This window comes from Podarcis melisellensis (assembly GCF_964234715.1).
Source record: "Podarcis melisellensis genome assembly, chromosome: 10".
Lineage (NCBI taxonomy): Eukaryota > Metazoa > Chordata > Lepidosauria > Squamata > Lacertidae > Podarcis > Podarcis melisellensis.
Genome location: NC_138542.1, coordinates 32,917,472 through 32,939,780, shown reverse-complemented (window position 1 = coordinate 32,939,780; position 22,309 = coordinate 32,917,472). Strand labels below are relative to the sequence as shown.

At 40.8% G+C, this 22,309-nt stretch overlaps 1 protein-coding gene across 1 annotated transcript in view; it reads right to left on the bottom strand.

Annotated features, from left to right (window-relative positions):
• Positions 1-1,269: 1,269 nt before the first annotated feature.
• TPH2 (tryptophan hydroxylase 2) overlaps positions 1,270-22,309 on the bottom strand; it is a 60,505-nt gene continuing 39,465 nt past the window's right edge. The window contains exons 9-11 of the mRNA XM_081928142.1: positions 5,341-5,436; positions 2,989-3,122; positions 1,270-2,873 (exon numbers count right to left, since the gene is read on the bottom strand). Coding sequence (XP_081784268.1) covers positions 2,699-2,873; positions 2,989-3,122; positions 5,341-5,436 — 405 coding nt within the window. The 3' untranslated portion in view covers positions 1,270-2,698. The remainder of the gene's footprint in view (positions 2,874-2,988; positions 3,123-5,340; positions 5,437-22,309) is intronic.

Below are 22,309 nucleotides of genomic sequence, written 5' to 3'. Positions count from 1 at the left end.
CTTATTCTAATCTGAACAAGCAATTTCAAAAAATATCATTGATCCATCCCTGAAGTGCTACTGTTCCTACTAACCTAGGCTGCCCAGACTGCTTTCATTTCAGAAATTAGACCGCAATTGTTACAAAAAGATGACTTCCATGCACATCCGTTTACTTGTAAGGAATCGGAATTTCCTCAGCTTTAACAGTCCTCTTTTGTGCATGTGAAAGTGACCCACTAAATAAACACCACTTACACACATCTAGAAAAATTGATTGGAATATTCTGGATAATGCAGCAAGGAGTATATGATGGCCCCAGATAATTTGCAAGCAAGAGAAAACCATGTCAGGATTTCCACAGCTAATTTAGAATCTACAATTTCTCTAGAGCCAAGTGCATTTTGTGATTAATTTGTCACATTCAATTACAAATTAAGATTTCCTTATTATTATTATTTTTAAAAGCTGTTTGTAGTCATAGCTGCCCCCTGTGAAAGACAGATGCTTTCTTTATAGCTAATCATACACATGGACACACAGAGTTATCATAAATTATATCTCTTGATTTAGGCTATGATTTGAAAAAAAAAATTCAAACTAGCAACTAGATAGCTCCTATTTAGTTGAGAAAAATTGTGCCTGATTAAACATCCTACTAAGGCGTTACTACTATCGATTGATGCATTGTAATAATTCTTTTCATATAACAGTTAGTTAAGAATTACAGAGATAACTGACTAAGTGCATATTTACTCTGAAGCAAGCTTGCTGAGTTCAAAAGATTGCAGCCTTTAATTTCTTATGTGCCATCTTTCAAGAAAAATATATGAAGAACGATGTTGTGCATCTTTTTCCTATTTGGTGGGATCTATAAATTAGGGATTTCTGTATGATATGCAAGTGGAACAGGGCTACACACACAAAATGAAAAGGTGCTTCAATGTTTGGAAATAACTGTCCATTATGTATATTATACCCCAAAGGCCATTTAACAGAGACATATTATGTTCTTCACCATGTCACATAAACCACAGTTGAATCTAAAGGCGCCGGGACAGAAACAGTCATCACCAGCCAAGCAAGAAATATGTCTCCACTGAACATGGAAAACAAAAAAGATTGCAGTTCTTTGCTGCTCAAGTTCTGGTGGGAACCCAGTGGTTGTGAAAATGTGAGGGAAGAGGGGCATGTGCATTGCTAACAAAAAAAGAGGAGACATTTGTTACATTTTCCTTTAAAACAAAAAACAACCACCACGTCATAAAGAAAACAAAATCAATTCCAAGTCAGGTTTTTCAATACCACATTTATGCATGGTGTTAAGGGTGGCCTCGCATATCTCTGTACATCACTTTATTACTCAACACTCAATGACCCACGGCTGAAAGTGAGGGCTGCACTGTAAAGCATTGTGGTTGAGCTCATGATGAGGTGTTCATTTGGGTCAGACATGCAAATCAACACTCAAAGCTGAAGTAGCAAAGTGATGAATGAGCGAACGTGTGTAAACCAGCTCATAAACACGTCTGAACTTCTGGCTATATCAGGGCTTTGCAGGCTTATATCAAGGAAGTATATTCTTAGACAGTCTCCTGGACCTTATTGTGCTCCCAGAGACCCAAGTTCATTTCAGCAGCTTCATCTGTGCAACCAGTTCTAGAGGAGAGTGACGTGGCCATGGATTCCTTGATAACCTCAAAACTGGAACTGTTGTAATGTACTGTGCATGGCGCTACCTTTAAGAATTTTCCAGAAACATCAACTGGTTCAGAAGGTGGCAGAGCGCTGGGTGCTGTAGTGCATCTGCCAATGTCCCCCACCGTGCTTCTCCTTGTCAAGGTTTTGGATCGCTCGGTGGCACATTATGCCTATGTGGAAAGAATCACACTAACTCCCAGTTTGTTTCAGGACACAATTTGAAGTGTTGGACTAAACTTTTAGATCTTTAAATAGGTTGATTCCCAGGTACTCTGCATGAACTTCCCCATTCTGGCCCTGCTTTAAGTACAGGGCCAGCCCACCCATGAGGCTAGGGGAGGTGATCATCTCAGGTGGCAGATCCACAAAGGCAGCAGATCCCAGTGTCAATCTTTCTCTCCTTTGCCCCCTGTTCCTGATCTTCAGTCGTCCCTTCCTCGCTGGTGGGAAGCGGAGTGCCATTTTGAGGCATGCTTGGGCCAGCATTGCCTGAGATCAAGGTGGCTGGTACAAGGGACAGTGCCTTTTTTGTTGTGGTGTCACATTTATGGTACAATCCCCTCAACTGAAGTCATCAGATCTGTCTGCTAGGCTAGTGAGAACCATTTAGTATCAGAGAACATAAACTTTTTTTAAAAATGCAGTTCTTATTGTAATTTTGTTTACAGCTGCTATTGCTTGATGATGATGATGATGGATGCTTTTTTTGTCTTTAATATGTGCATTTTTATTGATGTATTTGCTTTTTATTAAGTGTATTCATTTTATGTGCTTGTAAGCTGCCCTGGGAGCTTTTTAAAAGCTGCGTGGCAAGCTAAACATTTAAACAAATAAGCAAAGGATACATGTTCCACTTCCTTGCAGATCTGCGTGTTAGCACTGGCGTATCTGAAGCTACAGTCGGATAATATCACACACTAAGGAAGTGTAACGGTCATGCAACAGAGAAGGAACAGACATCGCATCGTATAATGGTGTTAAGGTAGCTACACTCCAAATCCCACAACACTGGATAACTCATATCCCTAAGTATCTGTTCATTTTGCTTAAAGCGTCACACACTGTGTTCAGGTCACTCCGAAGATCCTGGACAACGTTTTCAATACTTCTGGTGTCTTTCAGAATTTCAATGCTTTGGGTGTATGGGTTGAAATATACTGAAAAGGGACGGTTGATTGATTTTGCAAAGTCCCTGAAAGTTTAAAAAAAAAAAAGAAAGAAAGAAAATTAACTCCTATTTCTGTGCCTTCAGATAAGAGAAAATTAGATTTGGGGGTTGTTTTTAAGGGTCAAGTGAGAGAACTTGCCTCATTTTTTCTTTGGCTTCTTCAAAACTTTCAGAGACAAAGTAAGCTTCCTGGAAAGTCGTGATAAGGCATTCTTGCAAGCAGGTTGTCTTTGGATCAAATGTTTTCACATTGGCTTTATCAGACAGAGCGTGCTGCAAAACACACGACATCATCTGTTAAATTATATTACAGAATGCTCAAGTGTTTCTCTACACCCAGCTTTTATAGCATAGTATGCTCTCAAACACAGTTGCTAGTCTCACCCATTTTATGTAGAGTGGTCTTTACTCATCAATAGGATGAATCAATTTTTATTCAAAAAATTGTTAGTTGCTGTAAGAGCCTTTCCCCCAAATGATGACATAATCGAAAACAACTAAGAGCTATCTCTGCCCCATATGCATAAGCGGCTTAAATCATCAACCTTGAAGAGACAGTTATCAATAAATATTCCAAGCAGAATTACTGGGGTAGCACAAATTACCAGCTTCTCCAGGCAATAAACGTTTGCCCATTTTACAAGTAAAATTTAATCTTACGATGTTATTCACACAACTTATGCCATTTGTGTGACAGTCAATATCGTATCTTGAAAATGCATTTCGGTCTACAAGTGAAATAGATATATGGTGAGCAGTTGATAATTTTTTAAAAATTGTATGTTGATAGAAGACATTATTACCCTTTCACGCAAATACTGCTAGGGAAGGACTAGGCAAACAGATAGACTATAGTGATAAGAGGAAGCAAAGGAAGACATGCATGTATTTCCAAAAGAGCAATTGAACAGCATCCTTGTGATAAGAAAGAGAAATGAACTTGCTGTGTTTGGACACCATATTAAACTATAGTTTAGCGGAGCATGAACAGGCCCAGCCTCTTTCAGGGTCCCCACAATCTGATCACAGATGCTCCTCTGCGTGGCTTCACCAGAGTCAGCAGGGCCAGAATAGTGTCTGACATTTAACTATGATGACTTTAAAGAGGCCAGATTTGGAAAGTATGGTTTGAAATTGGCTTGTTTGAAACAAAGCACAATAACTTTCATTGGTTCAGACAATACGATAAATTGTAAGCTAGCCAAAAGCAGGGCATAACAGGCTTATACATTCTCTGCCGTCATGCAAAATGACCTAGAACACAACCCCTATGCAGATCAGGGGTTGCCTGTATATATATGTTTTTAAGTGTTCAATATCAAAGGCAGACACACTTTAAATCAGACATTCCCACACTTGTTCCTCTCCAGACGTGTTGTTCAAAACATGTGGAGATGTAGATGGTATAGAAATTCAACTCAGTTCTAATTTAAAGGTGAATCTATTAAATTCACACTTTCTAAAATAATATGCAAACAACACAGCTATCCATTTACAATTCACACATACCCAGTTTTTGCGATGCAGTTCTCCAACCGATAATGTTTATTAAAATGCTTATATTAGCAGAAAGTGTGCATTGAAACGAATATATTGGTAAAAATAGCAGCAGCACTGGCAGGAGGAAGAGAGACATTCCAGGATCAAATCCAAAACTGGGGCGGTTTTTGTAATTCCGGGACTGTCCCTGAAAAATTGGGACGCTTAGAGGGTATTCCCAATACCCCTCACAGAGATACAACTCTCAGAGTTACATGTGAAGAGAGATTGATTGTTAAACCACGCTGCAAGTTGCTAGCCTCACTACACTGTAGGTTTCTTAATTGTGGGTTTTTTTAAATTCTGCTTGAGAAAACAAACCTTCTGGAAAAGACACACTTAAATATTGGAAGGTTGCCTATGGCAACAGGCATTTTCGGATGGTGTGTTTTCAGATTGCCAGAAATGTTTTACAACATCAACAGAATTATTTTGAAATTAAGTTTAGACCGATGTAATGTTATAGATTGTTTACACAAATCGAAGGAGTTTATAAAGATCAAGAGCCCCCAAAATATATCCCCGGCCTCAAGTTTATGTCTTTTACCAGTATCATTTCAATGTGCTTTTGGCAAAAGCCCACATGTTGGCAGAACCCTACTTCTGGTAGAGCCTGGAAGAGGGGTATTTCTGCCTCATTCCAACACTCTCCAAAGGCTTTGCTTGGAGGTTGGAACTGCACTGCCCATCTGCATTTTGCCACTCTGTTTCTTTCAAATCCATGCACTTGTGGAAAAGGAATGCATGCTTTATTTGGAATTGGGCACCTTTTTGAAATGCGTTTTTCAAGCACTCCAAAACACATGTACTAATGGTTACCAGGGCTGTTTAGAAGTAGGTAAATACAATCAGCCTCGAATTATACAAGAAATATGTATCTTTATGCAGCAGAGAGCTGGTTACTAGCCATAAATAATGCAGGCTTATGTATATTTATTGTTTACATTCCTACCTTGAGTTCTCCAATGGAAGACAGAAGCCCTGCTCCGTAAGCCCGGAGTTGCCCGTCTTGCTTACAAAGGCCAAATTCAATAGTGAAAAAATAGCACTGTAAGAAAGAGAAATAGATGCCCCTGAGTCTGGATGTGTGCACAAGTTCAAAGAAAGCATGTCATCAGGGCTTTCGCTTGCGTACACCACTACTTCAGAATTTCATGTTTTTTAAATAAGTTCAATCAAGGACATACACATTTCAGTACTTTAAATGTAATTTTCCCACAAAGGGCAAAATCAGGGACGCTCTGATTTATTTCCTCCGGCTCCGTCCTAAATCTGTTTAAGAAGTGTCGCCATTAGAATCAGCATGATTCATGGAAAGAAGCACCCATGGTTGAGGCAGTAGACGTGCACCTTTGTAGCAGCCAGTAAGTATGAAGTGTTTGCTTGAATATGTTATATTATTCCAAACCATCTTCGCCCACATACACACAAAATCAACAAAAAAGGCACAGGTTATATATACATATACATACACTTATATACAGTTTTGAAATGCAGGCATATCATGAAATGCTACCAAGAAAGAATCCAAAATGCAGGCAGCTGTATTGATCCATATACCATATTTTTCGCTCTATAAGGCGCACCAGACCACAAGACGCACCTAGTTTTTGGAGGAGGAAAACAAGGGAAAAAAATATTATGAACCTCAGAAGCCAGAACAGCAAGAGGGATCGCTGCACAGTGAAAGCAACAATCCCTCTTGCTGTTCTGGCTTCTGGGATAGCTGCGCAGCCTGCATTCGCTCCATAAGACGCACACACATTTCCCCTTACTTTTCAGGGGGGGAAAGTGAGTCTTATAGAGCAAAAAATACAGTATATATAATATTAATGCACACACACATCCAAAACAGCAGCAGTGCATGGTGTAATACCCAGTTATTAGAATCAACTGACAGCCATAGACTAGGAAGCTGCAAATGGTCGAGTAGTGGCTGGCTACAATGCTGAAGTTTAGCTGAGGAGTCCCAGGTTCACATCCCTGATCAGCCAAGTGGCATGGCTGCAATCCTATACAAAGTTGCCTGGGAGTAAGCTTCACTGAACTCAGTTGTGCTACCTTCTTACTGCATAGCCACCTTATGGAACACATTTAAAGGTAAAGGTGAAGGGACCCCTGACAGTTAAGTCCAGTCACGAACGCGACTCTGGGGTTGTGGAGCTCATCTCGCTTTACAGGCCGAGGGAGCTGGCGTTTGTCCGCTCCGCAGACAGTTTTTCCAGGTCATGTGGCCAGCATGACTAAGCCATTTCTGGTGAAACCAGAGCAGCACACGGAAACGCTGTTTTACCTTCCCGCCGGAGTGGTACCTATTAATCTACTTGCACTTTTTTGGCGTGCTTTCAAACTGCTAGGTTGGCAGGAGCAGGGACCGAGCAATGGGAGCTCACCCTGTTGCAGGGATTTGAACCGCCAACCTTTTGATCGGCAAGCCCTAGGCTCTGTGGTTTATTTAGACCACAGCGCCACCAGTGTCCCTATGGAGCACATTTAGCTTTATTAACATATCTGCAATCTTTAGCTTTTAATTCAACAATGCAAAAATTCTGCAAAGTTAAGCTTTTACTGCTAGCAGGAAATAGGAACCCCCTAAATGGAAAGGAGTGTCGAGCCTCTGCTTGATTCTTTTCCTCCTTCTCAGAGTTCTTCTATGGAATGACAAACCATAAACAATGGAAACACCTAAAGGCCTCAAGATCACTTCAGTCACTTGCCCATGCCAGGAGGGGGCATCGCTTAGCCTGGTACACCCTGCTCTGAAAATGCTTCCATTCCTTCCCACCCACCCTTTCCTACTGCATTAGTTGTTGATGGCATTACTGCAACCATCCAGGGATTTTTTTTTTCCAGAAAAAGAGATGGCAGAACTAGTTGAGCTTTTTGGGGGAGGAGCGCCCAAAAAAACACCGTGATGCCTGCCACCTCTGTCATGCTGCCCCAAGCACCATGCAGGTAAACAGCACGGCAACACTACAGAGGTGGCAGAATGCAGCAAAGAGGTGCCAGGACTCAGTTCCGGTGAGTTCCGCCTGAAATAAGCCCTGCAGCCATGGAAATAATCAAGTATTGAAAGACTTACATTGGCTCCCAGTATATTTCCGAGCACAATTCAAAGTGTTGGTCTGATCTCTAAAGCCCTAAACGGCCTCAGTCCTGTATACCTGAAGGAGCGTCTCCACCTCCATTATTCAACCTGGACACTGAGGTCCAGCTCCAAGGGCCTTCTGGCAGTTCCCTCACTGCAAGAAGAGATGTTACAGGGAACCAGACAGAGGGCCTTCTCGGTAGTGACACCTGCCCTGTGGAATGCCCTCCCATCAGATGTCAAGGAAATAAACAACTATCTGACTTTTAGAAGGCATCTGAAGGCAGACCTGATTAGGGAAGTTTTTAATGACTGATGTTTTAATGTACTTTTAATCTTTTGTTGGAAGATGCCCAGAGTGGCTGGGGAAACCCAGGCACATGGGCGGCGTATAAATAATAAATTGTTGTTGTTGTTGTTTACCTGTGTGAAAAATGAGGTGCAAAAAGACCTTCTGTAGGAGAGTTGTGAAAGAACCTGCAGGTTTGAATTTGTAATCTTAGTCAAGACGAATGTGTAGGTATTCTTGAAAACCCGAAAGCCTGAATCAGACCAGTTTATTTAACAGAATGGTCGAGCTGCACATAATCTGAAAGTTAGCCTGATAGTATAGTATGATTACCACCAGGTGGTGTTTCTGCAGTAGGTTAGGAAGAAGCACAAGGTTGCAAGGCTGTTTTGCTGTTGATTTTAACCACCTTCTCCATGTGATTCACTGTTGGCAGGGATCCCAAAAGCTGTTTAAAGCGCACATATGGGGCTTGCACTAGCCAAGTGGAATAATGGACTTTTCATGGAACAGCTGACTTCCATTGCTTATCAGAAAGTGCTTTTTAGAATGCTTCTATCAGTTTGCCACGAGGCATCGGGAGCTGCTGTTTGAGGAAAACAAATCTAAAAAGTCCCTCAGGCCCACATAGCAAGTTCCACATTCTCCATAGAACATGGCCTTTATCTCCTGTGGTTTTCAAGATATATGAATTACTCATATTACTCTGAATACAGTTGACTCACAATTTACACTCCTTTAACTGGTGCAAATTCAGCTTGTATGTGCTTGGCCAAAAATAAATTTAAAAATGAAAGGGAGTGGTTGTCATGGCGGACAATGGCCACTGCATTCATCTTAGCATCTGGAGGTGCAGGGAGAGTGTGTTTTGACTCTATGTGATTAAGTCATCTATAAAGACAGGCAGACAAACAAATTAGCACAGGCTAATGAATAACGGCATATTTCTGGAGAGGGATACATGGTTGTATAGTCATGGTGTTAATTCCTGTTCTATCTGATGTCACTATTTCTGTTGCAGAGAGAATGCAATCTAAGCCAGGAATAGCCAGTGTTGAGCCCTCTAGATGTTGTACAATGACAATACACAACAGCAAGACCAGTGGCCAATAATAATGGGAGCTGCAGTTCAAGAACATCTGGAATGCAAAATGTTGACTACTCCTGATCTAAGCCATCTGCAGTTTAATGCCAGCAGCCAAGGTAATTAAGGTTAGTGACAGCATTTTCTCCTCCTTTCGTTTTGACTAGCCCCCTCCCTCATTTTATAGATTATAAAGGATCTAGAAATAACATTGGCATGGGTCCTACCTAGGCTTCATCTAGCATTAGTATGCTCCCAGCAATGGAAGCAACTTCCATCAATTTCCCCTTCCACCTCTTCTGCCCTTTGAAAATCTTCTCTGGAGAGTTGGGGGACCCTCTGGAACAACACAAGAGGCCGTGCAGGAGCAGGAGAAAAGAGAATTGGCAAATACCTCCCCCAGTTCTGTTAGCAGGATCCTAGTGATCCCAGTTCTCTTTGTGAACAGTAGAAGCCCTTCTCTTTGTGGATGCCTAGTTAAGATCCAAGCCATTGTGTGGAATAGTTTGTAATCTTCTTGTCACATCTATTCATTTGTAGAAATGGGGTATTATTTACCTGTCTGCCAAAGATGCTCTAGAATTTAATTCACTTATGCTTATGCGTAAGGTTGCTGATAACAGAGAACTAGTGGAATTAGTGTTTTAAAAGGGATGTATTCCATCACCGTATATACATGCCAAAATAACTCATTTTCATTTTATAAGGGATAACAGTCTTTGAAAAGCCTGAGTTTTGAGAATATATATAGATAGATAAACTAAAGATAAAATGTCCAGATGGTAAAATGTAATTTGTATATGCCAAGTTCTAATTTTTATCAATACCATATATTTAGAACAACCCTTCATATGAATAATAAGAAAAAGCTACTGCAAATGTAATTTATTTCCTGCATGCAGCATCTATGGTAGATTCTGATTCACAAAGCTTTTGTTAGGATAGAGAACGAAGTATCTCGCCCAATGCTGCCATCTTCAGATCATTAGTCCTTAATACAATTATTTTAACCTTTGTAGAATATTCTGTTGATTTCACTGCTTTGGAGAACTATTCTGGCAATAAATCCATTCTAATTAAGAAAAGATAAACTAAAAATAGAGGATTCACATTTTAAATAAGAGTAGGCTCCCATCAGGCTTCACTCTGTTTTCTTTAATTTCTTTAAAATGTACTGAGTTATTCTCTGCTAAGCTTTTTAAAGTTTTTTTTTAAAGTATTCTTAATTTAAAAGGGAGTAATTAAAAGCATTCCTCAAACCAATTCAATTATCTGAGATTCTCCTTTCTTTGGTTATATTTATTGCTTCCTTCCACAGCTACTAAAACAATGTAGTAGAGAAATAAATAGTGATTCTCAATTTAGATGCCTTTCAACATACAAAGGTATTCTGAAATACTGGCTCCCTGTCCATCAAAAGTGCACAAACACATCAGGTGTGCAGCTTGTACAGTTCCTATTAAACTTAATAGTTTCAGTAACTGAGATAACAGCAGATGCAGCTATCATATCTCATCAGAACAAAATGCTTTTACAAATGCTCATTCCTGTTCCTTTAACTGAAGTCAAGGGCCTTTGCCCAATTTCACCTAAACAGGAGCATAAGTGATGCTTCCTCATGCATGAAGGCAACTTTACACCTTCAAATGTCTCTTGAATATGGGCCAGTGGAAATTGCCCCATTAATGTCAGTAGGAACCAGAGGAAGCCCTAGAAATGCACAATCGGCAGGGAGTTTATTCTGTCGAGCCATTAAATTGGGGCCTCCTGTGGAAATGATCAATGCAACACGCTGGGCCAGGAGAAGCTCACCTGATAAAAGGAAACAAAGTTTCTTACTCTACTATGCATTTATTTGATAGAGGCTGGAAGGCATTTGCTTGAAGCAGCATTTTGGGGCTACAGATCATTATTAAAAATATATATACCGTCGTACCTTGGATCCCAAATGCCTTGCTAGTCAAATGTTTTGGCTCCCAAATGCCACAAACCCAAAAGTGAGTGTTCCGGTTTGCAAATGTTCTTTGGAACCCGAACGTCTGACGCAGCTTCCAGTTGGCTGCAGGAGCTCCCTGCAGGCAATTAGAAGCCACACCTTGGTTTCTGAACATTTTGGAAGTCAAACGGACTTCCGGAACTGATTCCATTTGACTTCTGAGGTACTGTATATATGAAGGTGATTATTTCAAAGATGAGTGTGTACGACAGAAATCCACAAACCTTCATAACAGCATAGGAGCTTCTCAGATCATTCATTGATTTAGTATCTATGCTAAGCATATATTCTAGAAATCGACCCACTGATATCAGTGGTGTAACTTTGGGTGGAAGAGGACAAGAACTGGACACAATGTACCACTCATCTAAAGATACAAAATACCCATAATTTTAAAGCACTAAGAAACAGTAGCAATTCAATTGCTGGCATTGTCAGATCCCTAGCTCTAGCAGAATTGTGTTCCCTCCCATCCTAAACAGAAGAGGGAAGCTTACCTTGACCTTTCATGTATCCTTGGCCTCCACTTCTATATCTCCACAGCATCACCCTCTCTTCTCATAGGGAGTCTTGTCTGTGTCACTTCTGAACTAGAAGCACACAGCACAAGAGAGGGCTAGAAACACTATTCATGCTACATTCATTGCTGAAGTAAGGGGAATGGGTTGGCACCATAGGTCATAAGAAAAAGCATGTAAAATACATGTGTAAGCAAATAAAAATTTGTGGCACACAAAATTTTTTTCGAAAGTATGCAATAAAGCAAATACAAACATATACGTTCAGATGTAGTTAAGATTTGCGGGGTTATCCAACTGGTGTCCCACCCTCTGATGGAAAGCTCTTTGATCCAGCAGAGCCTTCTGTTAGTGAAAGGAGGAGTGAGGGAACCTTTAGCAACTCTTTCCCCCATCACCTCCAGAGCAGGTGGACATAGTGTAGGAGGGAGACTCACTCACTAAAGGTCTTCTTGAACCCTGTTCCACTGACAGATCGCTCCATTGGATCAAAAAGTCTCCCATCAGCAACTGGATACTGTGAAAACAGCAACAGGAAGGATCATTCAGTTTGTAACTCACGAGTTAATTCCGTTATCATTGAGTGGAGATGTTGCTTAGGCCAGTCCCAATGTGACTGCAGCTTAATAGCCAAACGGATATGCTGTTCCCTGCAAGCAACATTCCCTTCAAATGAGTAGAAACTTTGCTTATCTCTTCTATACAATATATTCTACATCAGTTCCAAATTACAATGAATATAATGTTGATACCTATGGTATTAATAGTGCCGAGACATGGCCCAAAGATCTGTTGGCTGCAATAACTAATTAACTGCTTACAAAATATTATAATATGCACATCTTTGTGGCTGGAATTACCATCTTAACATAAAGAAAACCTTTTCCTAAATGAAAATAGTAGCAAAACGGATATAAATTGTCCAGAGTCTCATGACATTTTACAGAGCCATGGATGAAATAGTTCATGAAGCACACACTGTTTGAGCTTAAGTGGCAGTCTACACTGACAAACTAAAGCTGAAAATGTGTAGGAGTGTTTAAAAAACTCTCTTGAGTAGTATGCTACTGCTACTTTTTGAAAATCAGCCACAGTAGTTTTCTAATGTTTACTTTCTTCCAATACATTTACCAGGGCCTTTAAACATTACTTACAAAAGATTATTCTCAAGTGTCTCATATTCCTAAACGTCTGTGGCAATGTCATGCTTGAACAATAATGCACACTTCTTTTGGAGAGGACACACAAGACCTCCAGAGTTACTCTGCAATCTACTCTACTATTATCTACAATCTATTCTATTATCAGTCAGACATTACATTGTCATAAATATGACTGCCTCTCCCAAGAGTACAACCATGTATTTTCAACATAACATTAGAGGCAGTCCTCAATTTTACCTAACATGGCTAGCAGGAATGCATGTGGCAGTGGTTTAATCATTGCTTTTCACATTAGAATCTTAAATGCCTGTAGTATTTGCATATTGAAAGGCATGTGGATTGCAGTAAAAATCTGGAAGTGTTAAATTAAGTATGGGTATTTTGGTGGTTTGCATAATCATGAAGAGAAAATTTCCATAATATCATATTGTGGAGGAAACTAATCAATATGCCATAGGTTGCGAAATATTTAAATCTGAAAAAATGTGCCCAGTCTCTCTCTCTCTTTGTCTGTCTGTCTGTCTGTCTGTCTGTCTCTTACTCACTCACTCACTCTGTTTCTCTCTCATATACGTACATCCAGGAGTAATCCTGAATAATAGTCATTCATTAACAGAGTGAACTACAGTGGTACCTTGGTTTAAGAACAGCTTAGTTTATGAACAACTTGGATTAAGAACGCCGCAAACCCAGAAGTAGGTGTTTTGGTTTGTGAACTTTGCCTTGGAATGAGAACATGTTTCGCTTCCTGTTGAGTGTGTTCCATTTGTAAATTGAGTCCCCCGCTGCTATAGGAAAGCATGCCTTGGTTTAAGAATGCTTTGGTTTAAGAACGGACTTCCGGAGCGGGTTAAGTTTGTAAACTGAGGTACCACTGTAATCAGAACTTGACAAAATTCACTTGTAAATAAAATCACTTAAAACACAAACTTGGTTTCTAAATAAAACAAATGAAATAGAGCATGTTTTCATAACATTCTTTCGTTCAACCATTTTCTGCAAATTACTACCGTAAAAGGTGTTTAGGCTTCTTTCGTGATTCTCCAAACACAACTCTTTGTAATAGCACTGCATTTCTCTCCATTCTCCCTCAACTTTGCACAGGGCTTTTGCTAACACGCACTTTGGAAGAGTTCATTTGTTTAAAACAAACAAACCAGCAACCAAAAAACAGAACGCCAAGCAAGTGTGGCGTTGCTTTCTTGTATTTTATAATACAGGCGTTCAGTTGGCTACTGTGAGAACAGGATGCTGGACTAAATAGGCCACAAGCCTGCTCCAGCAGCTTCTTCTCAAACCCTCCAAGTGTCCCTATTTTCTAGGGATGTCTCTGATAAGCCATCCTCGTTTCTGATTTGATCCCGGAATGTCCCACTTTTCCTTAGGGTGCCCCTATTTTCATTGGAGAAATGTTGGAGGGTATGGAGTTATCTGACCCCCGGGCCATCCAAAGGCAAACCTGTATAGGGAAGTTTTTTAATGTTTAATTATGATTTTATGTATGTTGGAAACTGGCTGAGGTTACACAGTAAGATGTGTGAGGTATAAATGGTAAAATTATCATTATGGAATGGGACATCCCTATTTTCATCAGAGAAATGTCGGGAGGTATGTCTTCTTACATTCTTATATAAGCAAAGCCAGAATGATTACTTTTCACACTGACATTGAAGCATGTGGATTTTTCTATGTACATACCTTTTTTTTAATCTATAATCTATTTTAGAGTCAAGTGTAACTCTCAGCAGAACTTTCCAAACTCTCATTATGCAAAAGTAATTAAAATTCTTGAAAGGAAATTATAAAGGAAGAAAAAAATAAAAGATAAACACACTGGAAACAGTAACATGAATAGAATAAAAATTGTCCATATAATTCTGTTGACGCAACTAGGACATACGATCAACTCACAGGCCACATTCTCATGGAGTGTTTGGCAGTGGTGTTGCGTGTTCTCATGCTGCCTTGGGCGCTGGTGCACCGGGGAGGCAGGACACGGGCTGTGGAGGGCAAACAGAGTCTGCCATGTGCCAGCCCAGCCCTCACCACCAATGCCACCAGAGCAACACCAATCCTGAGCCGCTTTGCAAGGCTAGACTGAGCCCAGCCTTGGAAGGCAGCTCAGTGAGGAAAGCATAAGAAAGAGGCCATGTATCCTTTAATCCCAGCCTCACCCTCAAGTGTGGCTGTTGGATCCCAGCCTCCATTAATTAAAAGTTTCCTGTGGAACCCCTGCTTTAATTGTGCTTCCAACTAACTTCACAGTGTCACAGAAGAGCAAAGGGACTCTGGTATGAAATGAACCATATTTAAAAATGAATAACTGGGATAGACACTGTCAATGGACTTTGTATTTGGTAGAAATGGAGCGAGTTGTTTTTGTTTTGTTTTTTGTATTGTGCCAGAAGTGGGAGAGGGTAATCATTCAAACTTATTTTGATCTTTTTTTAAAAGTTATTTTTATAGCAAGACTTGGTAAAATAATAGGAAAGGGAAAAGACTATAGAGTTTCCATTATGCTTCTTCAGCAGAATTTCCTCCAGGTAGCTAAAACTTATATACTGGCATTAGCTATTGCTGCACGAGTATTTGTAGTGCCTCAGCTAAAGTGCAGTCCAATGCCTAGCATCATTTCTCAGGCAATCTTCAGGTGCAACTTCTGTTAGAAATGACTGGTGACTGTTTGGGATGGCTTCTGCAACTTCTAAACAATCAAGATATATATTATATAATTTGGAGGCTGATTCCCAAGTGTGTAGTATCACATGGCTTTGGGAAAAAGTACTCACCATGTGAAGAAACCTTGCAATGAGGCTGCCCTAATGCTAGGAAGCTGGAGAAGTTCAGCAGCATTTCTTTATGGACAACAGAACAGCATAGCAGTTAGGACTTGCTACATAGGTAAGGCTAAAGTTCCAAAGAATTCCCACTCAGCTATGGAGGGAGCAACAGCCAGAGAGGAGAGAAGAGTTTCTATTACATACTAGAGACATGTCTCTTAAAGAAACAAACCACAAACTCTACTTAAAATTAAACCACAGGGTGCCTCTGAGCACATTATGAATTTGTTTCCAGTACCAGAACTGAACTGAGTGCACAGTTCCTTCACACAGAAGTCCACACTTTGCTAGCTTTCTTCCTTTCAGCAACTTAATTTGGAATAGAAACCTTTTGGAATAGAATTGTAGGTGGGGGGAAGCCATTTTGTTCAGTGTCAGAAACCCTCATGGATGTACTGCAAACCTGCCAGAGATCTTCCAGTAAAGCCCAGATCAATCTTCTGCCTGCCCCTTGGTACAACCTTCTTTTAACAAACAAACAAACACTTTGTAATGTCAATAATGTTCCTTATTACAAGATCAAGATCACTCAGCCTCTGAAAGGAGGCAAAATCGCAATGCAGTGGATACAACTCTCCATTCAACATGGCCAAACAGTCATTTCCCTCAACCTCGATGACTTTGAGCATGCTGTTTAAACCAGCCCGGTGACTTGGGTTTTTTAACAAGGGAAGGGCTGTAGCTCAGTGGTAGAGCATCTGTTTAGTATGCCAAAGTCCCCAGGTTCAACCCCTGGCATCTCCAGGCAGGGCTGCGAATGTCCCTGGTCTGAAACCCCTGCTCTCTGTCAGGATACACAGAATGCTGTGTGAGATAGTAAGTCTGCAGGCTTGAGTTTGCTGGCTGATGCAACTGGCTGATGCAGTCAGCCTGCAATACTTTCTATGGAGGCAGTTGATTGGCTGTCATTGGTTTAAAAGGGAAACCTGTCCAGCAGTAAGGTGGTGGTGTAGAAGAGTGTGGTCAGAGAGAGAGTGTCAGAGGTCTTCCTATTTGCCTTAAGGTGCAGCCAGGTACTCTGTTTGACTGTACGAACTGCTCGTGTACGATAGCCTGTAGGTATTTGTATATAGAGCTCACAATAAATATACTGCACTGAAGAACCTGGAACTCTGAGCATTTCTGCTAAAGCTCCACGAAGAATTCACAACACTCTCTGACTCAGTATAATGCCGTTCCCACCATTTTGGAGAGACAAAGTAGCCACACCCCTCCTCCCCTGGAAGAAGAGGAGAGGTGGTATCTCCCTAGAGGAGAATGTGATAGCCTGAGGATGATTTCGCCCAATGGGGAGGAGTGGTGACAGGCTATTTAAGCTGCTGAGGGCCAGCACATTACATCTAGCAGCTGCTGTGTGATATTTATTTATTTATTTATTTATTATTTCTCCAATGCTTTTCTTTTTTAAGACAAAACAACTATAAGTAGTTTGGGGTTTAGCGGAAAACCTGTAATGGGAGTGACTGTTGAGAAGGAGGGGGGGTGTTTAACCATTTGCGTGTCAGCTCAAAAGTGCCCCACCACTGGTGCAGGAGAAAACATTCGTTTAAAAAAAACAACCTAGAGAAAATAGCAGGTGGCAGGTGCTTTTGAGTAGATAATACCTGGCAAGAGAATGAGTTACACACACATTTCCTCCTCACTCAAGCCACTCAAGAATGCAGCTTCGCATTTGATGGGTGGTGGGAGGGGAATCCAGTCGCAAAACGATGTATCTGGCTTTCCTGGGCCAGACCACCCCAGTGCAGATATTTGAAAGCTTTTGTAAGTCCTGTTTTCATTCCCTAACCATTTGTTTCTTTATCTCCGTCAGGTTCAAAGATTTGGAATTTAATGTCTTTAATTTATCCTGGCATTCCAAAGCAAGAACAATATGCTGTGAAAACAACTCCCCTTCCAATTGACATTAAAAAGTGTGTCACATTCATTTATATTCAAAGTTCTCTTGAGTAGCTTAAGTCGCTGCTTCTTCAAGCTGTTGCTCTAGTTTTGGCTGTCGAAAATAGTTCACACTTATCTCAAGGGAAGCAGAATCAGCCTTTTGACATTCTTTCCGGGGCTCCTAAAGAAGGGATCCTCTGAATGCCAAGCTACAAAATAAAAGCGGGGTAAGCATGCATCATCCTTATCCTCCCACGCCCTTCACTGGGGGATTCTGCTTTCCATAAAATTATTGAAACATCACTTCCCTTTTGCAGGGCAGGGATAAGAATCATTCAACTGACTTTGGAGGGCTTTTTTGTGCTCTCTCGGTTGTGAAAAATACAAGCTGCCATCTTTCCTTTCCGAGGACAACAACAATACCCCACACAAAGTAAACCGAAATGAATACATTAGGAGCCAGAATTGTGCCCCCCACCCCCTTCTTCAATTTGCATTACATATATAAACCACAGAGCCTAAGGCTTGCCTATCAGAAGGTCGGCGGTTCAAATCCCCGCGAAGGGGTGAGCTCCCGTTGCTTTGTCCCTGCTCCTGCCAACCTAGCATTTCGAAAGCACGTCAAAGTGCAAGTAGATAAATAGGTGCCGCTCTGGTGGGAAGGTAAATGGCGTTTCCGTGTGCTGCTCTGGTTTGCCAGAAGCAGCTTAGTCATGCTGGCCACATGACCCGGAAGCTGTATGATGGCTCCCTTGGCCTATAGAGCAAGATGAGTGCTGCAACCCCAGAGTCGTCCGCGACTGGACCTAATGGTCAGGGGTCCCTTTACCTTTACCTATTACCCACTCTAGCTGGCATCAATATGGAAATATAACATATAAAATGTCACCATGGGACAGGTTGTCATCAAGTGTTATATGCTTCCCTGCCCCACTCAGCAGCTACCACCGACAAAGACCAAAGTGTGAGAATATTCGGGGGGGGGTGTCACTGTTTTATTCTCTTGCTACAAGGGCAAAGCTAGATGTTGCAGCCCTTCTCATGCAACATATGAGCATTATCAAGATGCAACTCCATGTTAGGATCAAGCTTTTTAAATTCATCAATAGGGCAACTCCATTAGCATTAGCTATATTTTGTTAATCCCTTCTGGACTAATACAGATATCAATATGCCCCCATGCAATAGGCATGTGGGCAGGTTATAAAATGAAGGAAAGCACATACAAGAAATAAAAAAGGTAAAATTTTATGGGCATTCAGATTCTACAGTAAAGTTGGTACCACCGAGAAGTTTAAGTTTCACAGTTAGGAAGCAGATGTGCTCAGAAATAACTAGAGCTTTGCATATAAAACCCAAAAGAAAAACAAGGCGTTAATGTGTGGAATCTTGCCTTCACAGCCATTGTGGTAGTATACACAAAACATAATAACCATGTTCATGTTTCTGCTTAGGAAGTTACGCCCAGGGGAACAATGTCAAGAGGATTTCAGAATCTGCTGAATGTGTCACCTGACACCGGGTCATGAATAGTGAGTTCATTTGGGTGATCTCATGAGACCTAATTTAGCTGCTAACAAGGAAAAACCACCTTGTCAGTTGTTTGAGCTGCATCTTATGGCCCTGTTTCTACAAATACACACACATATTAAAAATAAAACATGATGCCTCCAACAAAAACAATATAGCAATTGCTCATTTTAATTAAATTGGTAAGGTACACATTTTAATAAGTTCTAGGACACTGTCCAACAAAGTTGCAAGTATCAGGGTGTGTGTTTATAATGGTAACATTCATCTAACCCTGTTTTAATTAATTGCAGGTTAATTAAAATGGTTTCACTTTGTTTAAACAATTACGTTTCTAATATATATTGTATCATGGTTGAGACATTATTCTTCTGGAACACATTTTTTCCATCGTTCAAACAAAATTTCATGGACTAAGTAAGGCATCTGACAATTCAAGGAGGGAGGTGAGCCCTGAGTAGACGAAGGGTAAGTGCTGGCAACAGCTTTGTGGATAGACGCAGTGGAATGGATGGCTCAATGGAAGATATTTTATCTAGATTGCAAGTGAATTCTACTGCATTGTAAATCATCTGGAAGTATGCTGTTCCTGTTATATGTTTTACGCAGCCTGGGGAGGGCTTTGCTCTGAAAGATGGTAGACCATATACCGTACTTTTCCGTGTATAAGATGAGGTTTTTTTACTCTAAAATTATGTTCAAAAACGTGCCTCATCCTATACAAGGATAGTGAATGGGGTGGACAGGTGACTGGCTGCAGCTGCAAGCAGGAGCTTGTCAGCGACAATTGTTGGCTGCTAGAAGGGCTGCTTTGGATTGGCTGCTGCTTCTCTAATTGGGTTGGTGATTGGCTTCTGCAGCAAACACTGCTGTTGATTGGCTATCACTGCCATGATTAGTGGCTGCTGTTCTGGGGCGTGCGCGATTGCCAGTGGACAGCTTTTCTCAGTCGGGTAAGAGATTTTTTGCTGGGGAAGGGTCTGTTTGTGATTGGCTGTAAAAACTGGGAGGCTTCTGGATCAAGATATAAGTTTCCTGATTTGAACCTGAACAATACATCAACAGATAGGTAGCCGTGTTGGTCTGCCATAGTCAAAACAAAACAAAATTCCTTCCAGTAGCACCTTAAAGACCAACTAAGTTAGTTCTTGGTATGAGCTTTCGTGTGCATGTTATCTGAAGAAGTGTGCATGCACACGAAAGCTCATACCAAGAACTAACTTAGTTGGTCTTTAAGGTGCTACTGGAAGAAAAAAAATTTTGTTTTAATACATCAACAGAGTAACTCGTGGGTTGTGAGCAGAAGAGAGGATGGATCTTTTTTAATGCACCTTCTAATTACGCTATTAAGAAAATCCGCCAAACTGACACCTCTAATACAAAACATTTTTTTCAAAGAGAATTTAAAATCTGCTGGGATGTTTTTCAACAGCAAATGTATGCCTGAAATAATGTGCCATAAATACAGATTTGAGTGGTGACTCACCATTGAGTTACCTGTCAGAATCTGTAAACATGTTATAAAGGAGCTGAACAAACAAAATAAAAAGCAAAAGCAAAGATAAGATTTTCATGACAAAGTTTGCACCTGGTCTATCATCAGTGGTCATCTCAATTATGAAAAGCAGACAGTCAAAAATGTTTTTTGAGGTTAGGAGGAGATCATTAATTTGACCAGTATTTTCATTAGTGACAGTGGAAAGTCCAACATTTGAGTGTCAAGAAGTCCTGTTGAGGCAACGTTGAAAGTAGGATGAGGAGTGTTTGTATGTACCACGTTGGGCAAGTTAATGGAGTACTGTAAACTCTCAGAAACAAACAAATAAATCTTGTGGACAAAAGAATCTATTCAGTATCTTGGTAGAATCAATATCATGGGGAAACAGAGAGGTACATTTATTTAGAAAGCAAATCATTCATTGGTCAGAAACTGCTATTGAGTTTCATACATTACATTTAGTCATCATGGCCCTGGGGGTCCCTTGCCCTGGCCACTCCCCAACCAAAAGCACTCACCACCGAGGCTGATCTTCCATCTACTCCCATGCCAACTAGTTGCTTTGCTCTTGTCTGACCAATTTTTATTTAAAAAAAAAAAGAATCTTGCAGTTCGACTGAAATCAGCCCAAGCTAGATACTGACACCCTGATCTGTTTTGCACTGCTTCCCTTCATCTTCTGCCTCCTCTCTGTCCTCTTCTGGCACTGGCTGGGGTAGGGACAGGCTGAAGAGTCCTATACTTACACATCAAAGTCTAGCTCTATGAACTCCATCTCCCTAGTTTTGATGAAAACCTTCCAGTGATTCACATTTCAGCCAGCTAGGGATGTGTGTAAATGCCCTCAATGTTGTCAATTGATTGCTTTCACTCATGGTGCTGGATGTTCACACATGTGTCTCACATCATTGATTTTATAGAAACACAATGATACACAAATAACCATTCTTGGGTCTGTGTGGTTTGGTGTGCCATGAAAGGCTTAAATGTGGTGAAACTGCAAATGTTTCGGCTCAGAAACAGACAATACACACTGCTTGTTCAATATATCCATGACCAAAACCCTTCCAAGGTTCAGGAGAACAAGTCTTCGATTTGTCAAAGCATGGTTGAATTTAGGAATGGCTGTCACAATTTTTGGAGCTAGATATAGATATTACCCTTCTCTTCTAGCAGAAATATATCCACAGATCTGTTTAACTAAGCCTTAGGAAATAAATGCACATTAACCTGGAAAAGATAAGACTGAGAAGTGATATGATAGCTATCTTCAAATGTGTGAAGGGCTGTTGCAATGAATGGTGGCAAAATTGTTCTCTGCTGCTCCAGAGGGTAGAACCTGGACCAATGGATTCAAATTACAGGAAAGGAGATTCCAGCTAAACATAAGGAAGAACTTTCTGATAGTAAGAGCTGTTTGACAGTGCAAGGGTCTACATCTCCTTCACTGGAGGTTTTTAAACAGAGGTGGGGGACCATTTGTCAGGGATTCTTTATCTGTGATTCTTACATTACAGAGGATTGAACTAGATGACTCTTGGAGTTCCTGCCAACTCTACGATTCTCTAATTCTATGCCATGATTATCCATTAGTTTTCAGTAGTTGTATATCAGAGCCTTTAAAAAAAAATACTATCAGGTTTTTCCCACCTAAGCCTAAAGTGACATTCTCTCTCAGCGGTTTTCCAATGACATTGTATCTCTCTTTGCATGTTTGTAAGAAGTGAAGGCTGGTCGCCGAAGAATCAATGCTTTTGAATTGTGGTTCTGGAGGAGACTCTTGAGAGTCCCATGGACTGCAAGAAGATCAAACCTATCCATTCTGAAGGAAATCAGCCCTGAGTGCTCACTGGAAGGACAGATCCTGAAGCTGAGGCTCCAATACTTTGGCCACCTCATGAGAAGAGAAGACTCCCTGGAAAAGACCCTGATGCTGGGAAAGATGGAGGGCACAAGGAGAAGGGGACGGCAGAGGACGAGATGGTTGGACAGTGTTCTCGAAGCTACCAGCATGAGTTTGACCAAACTGCGGGA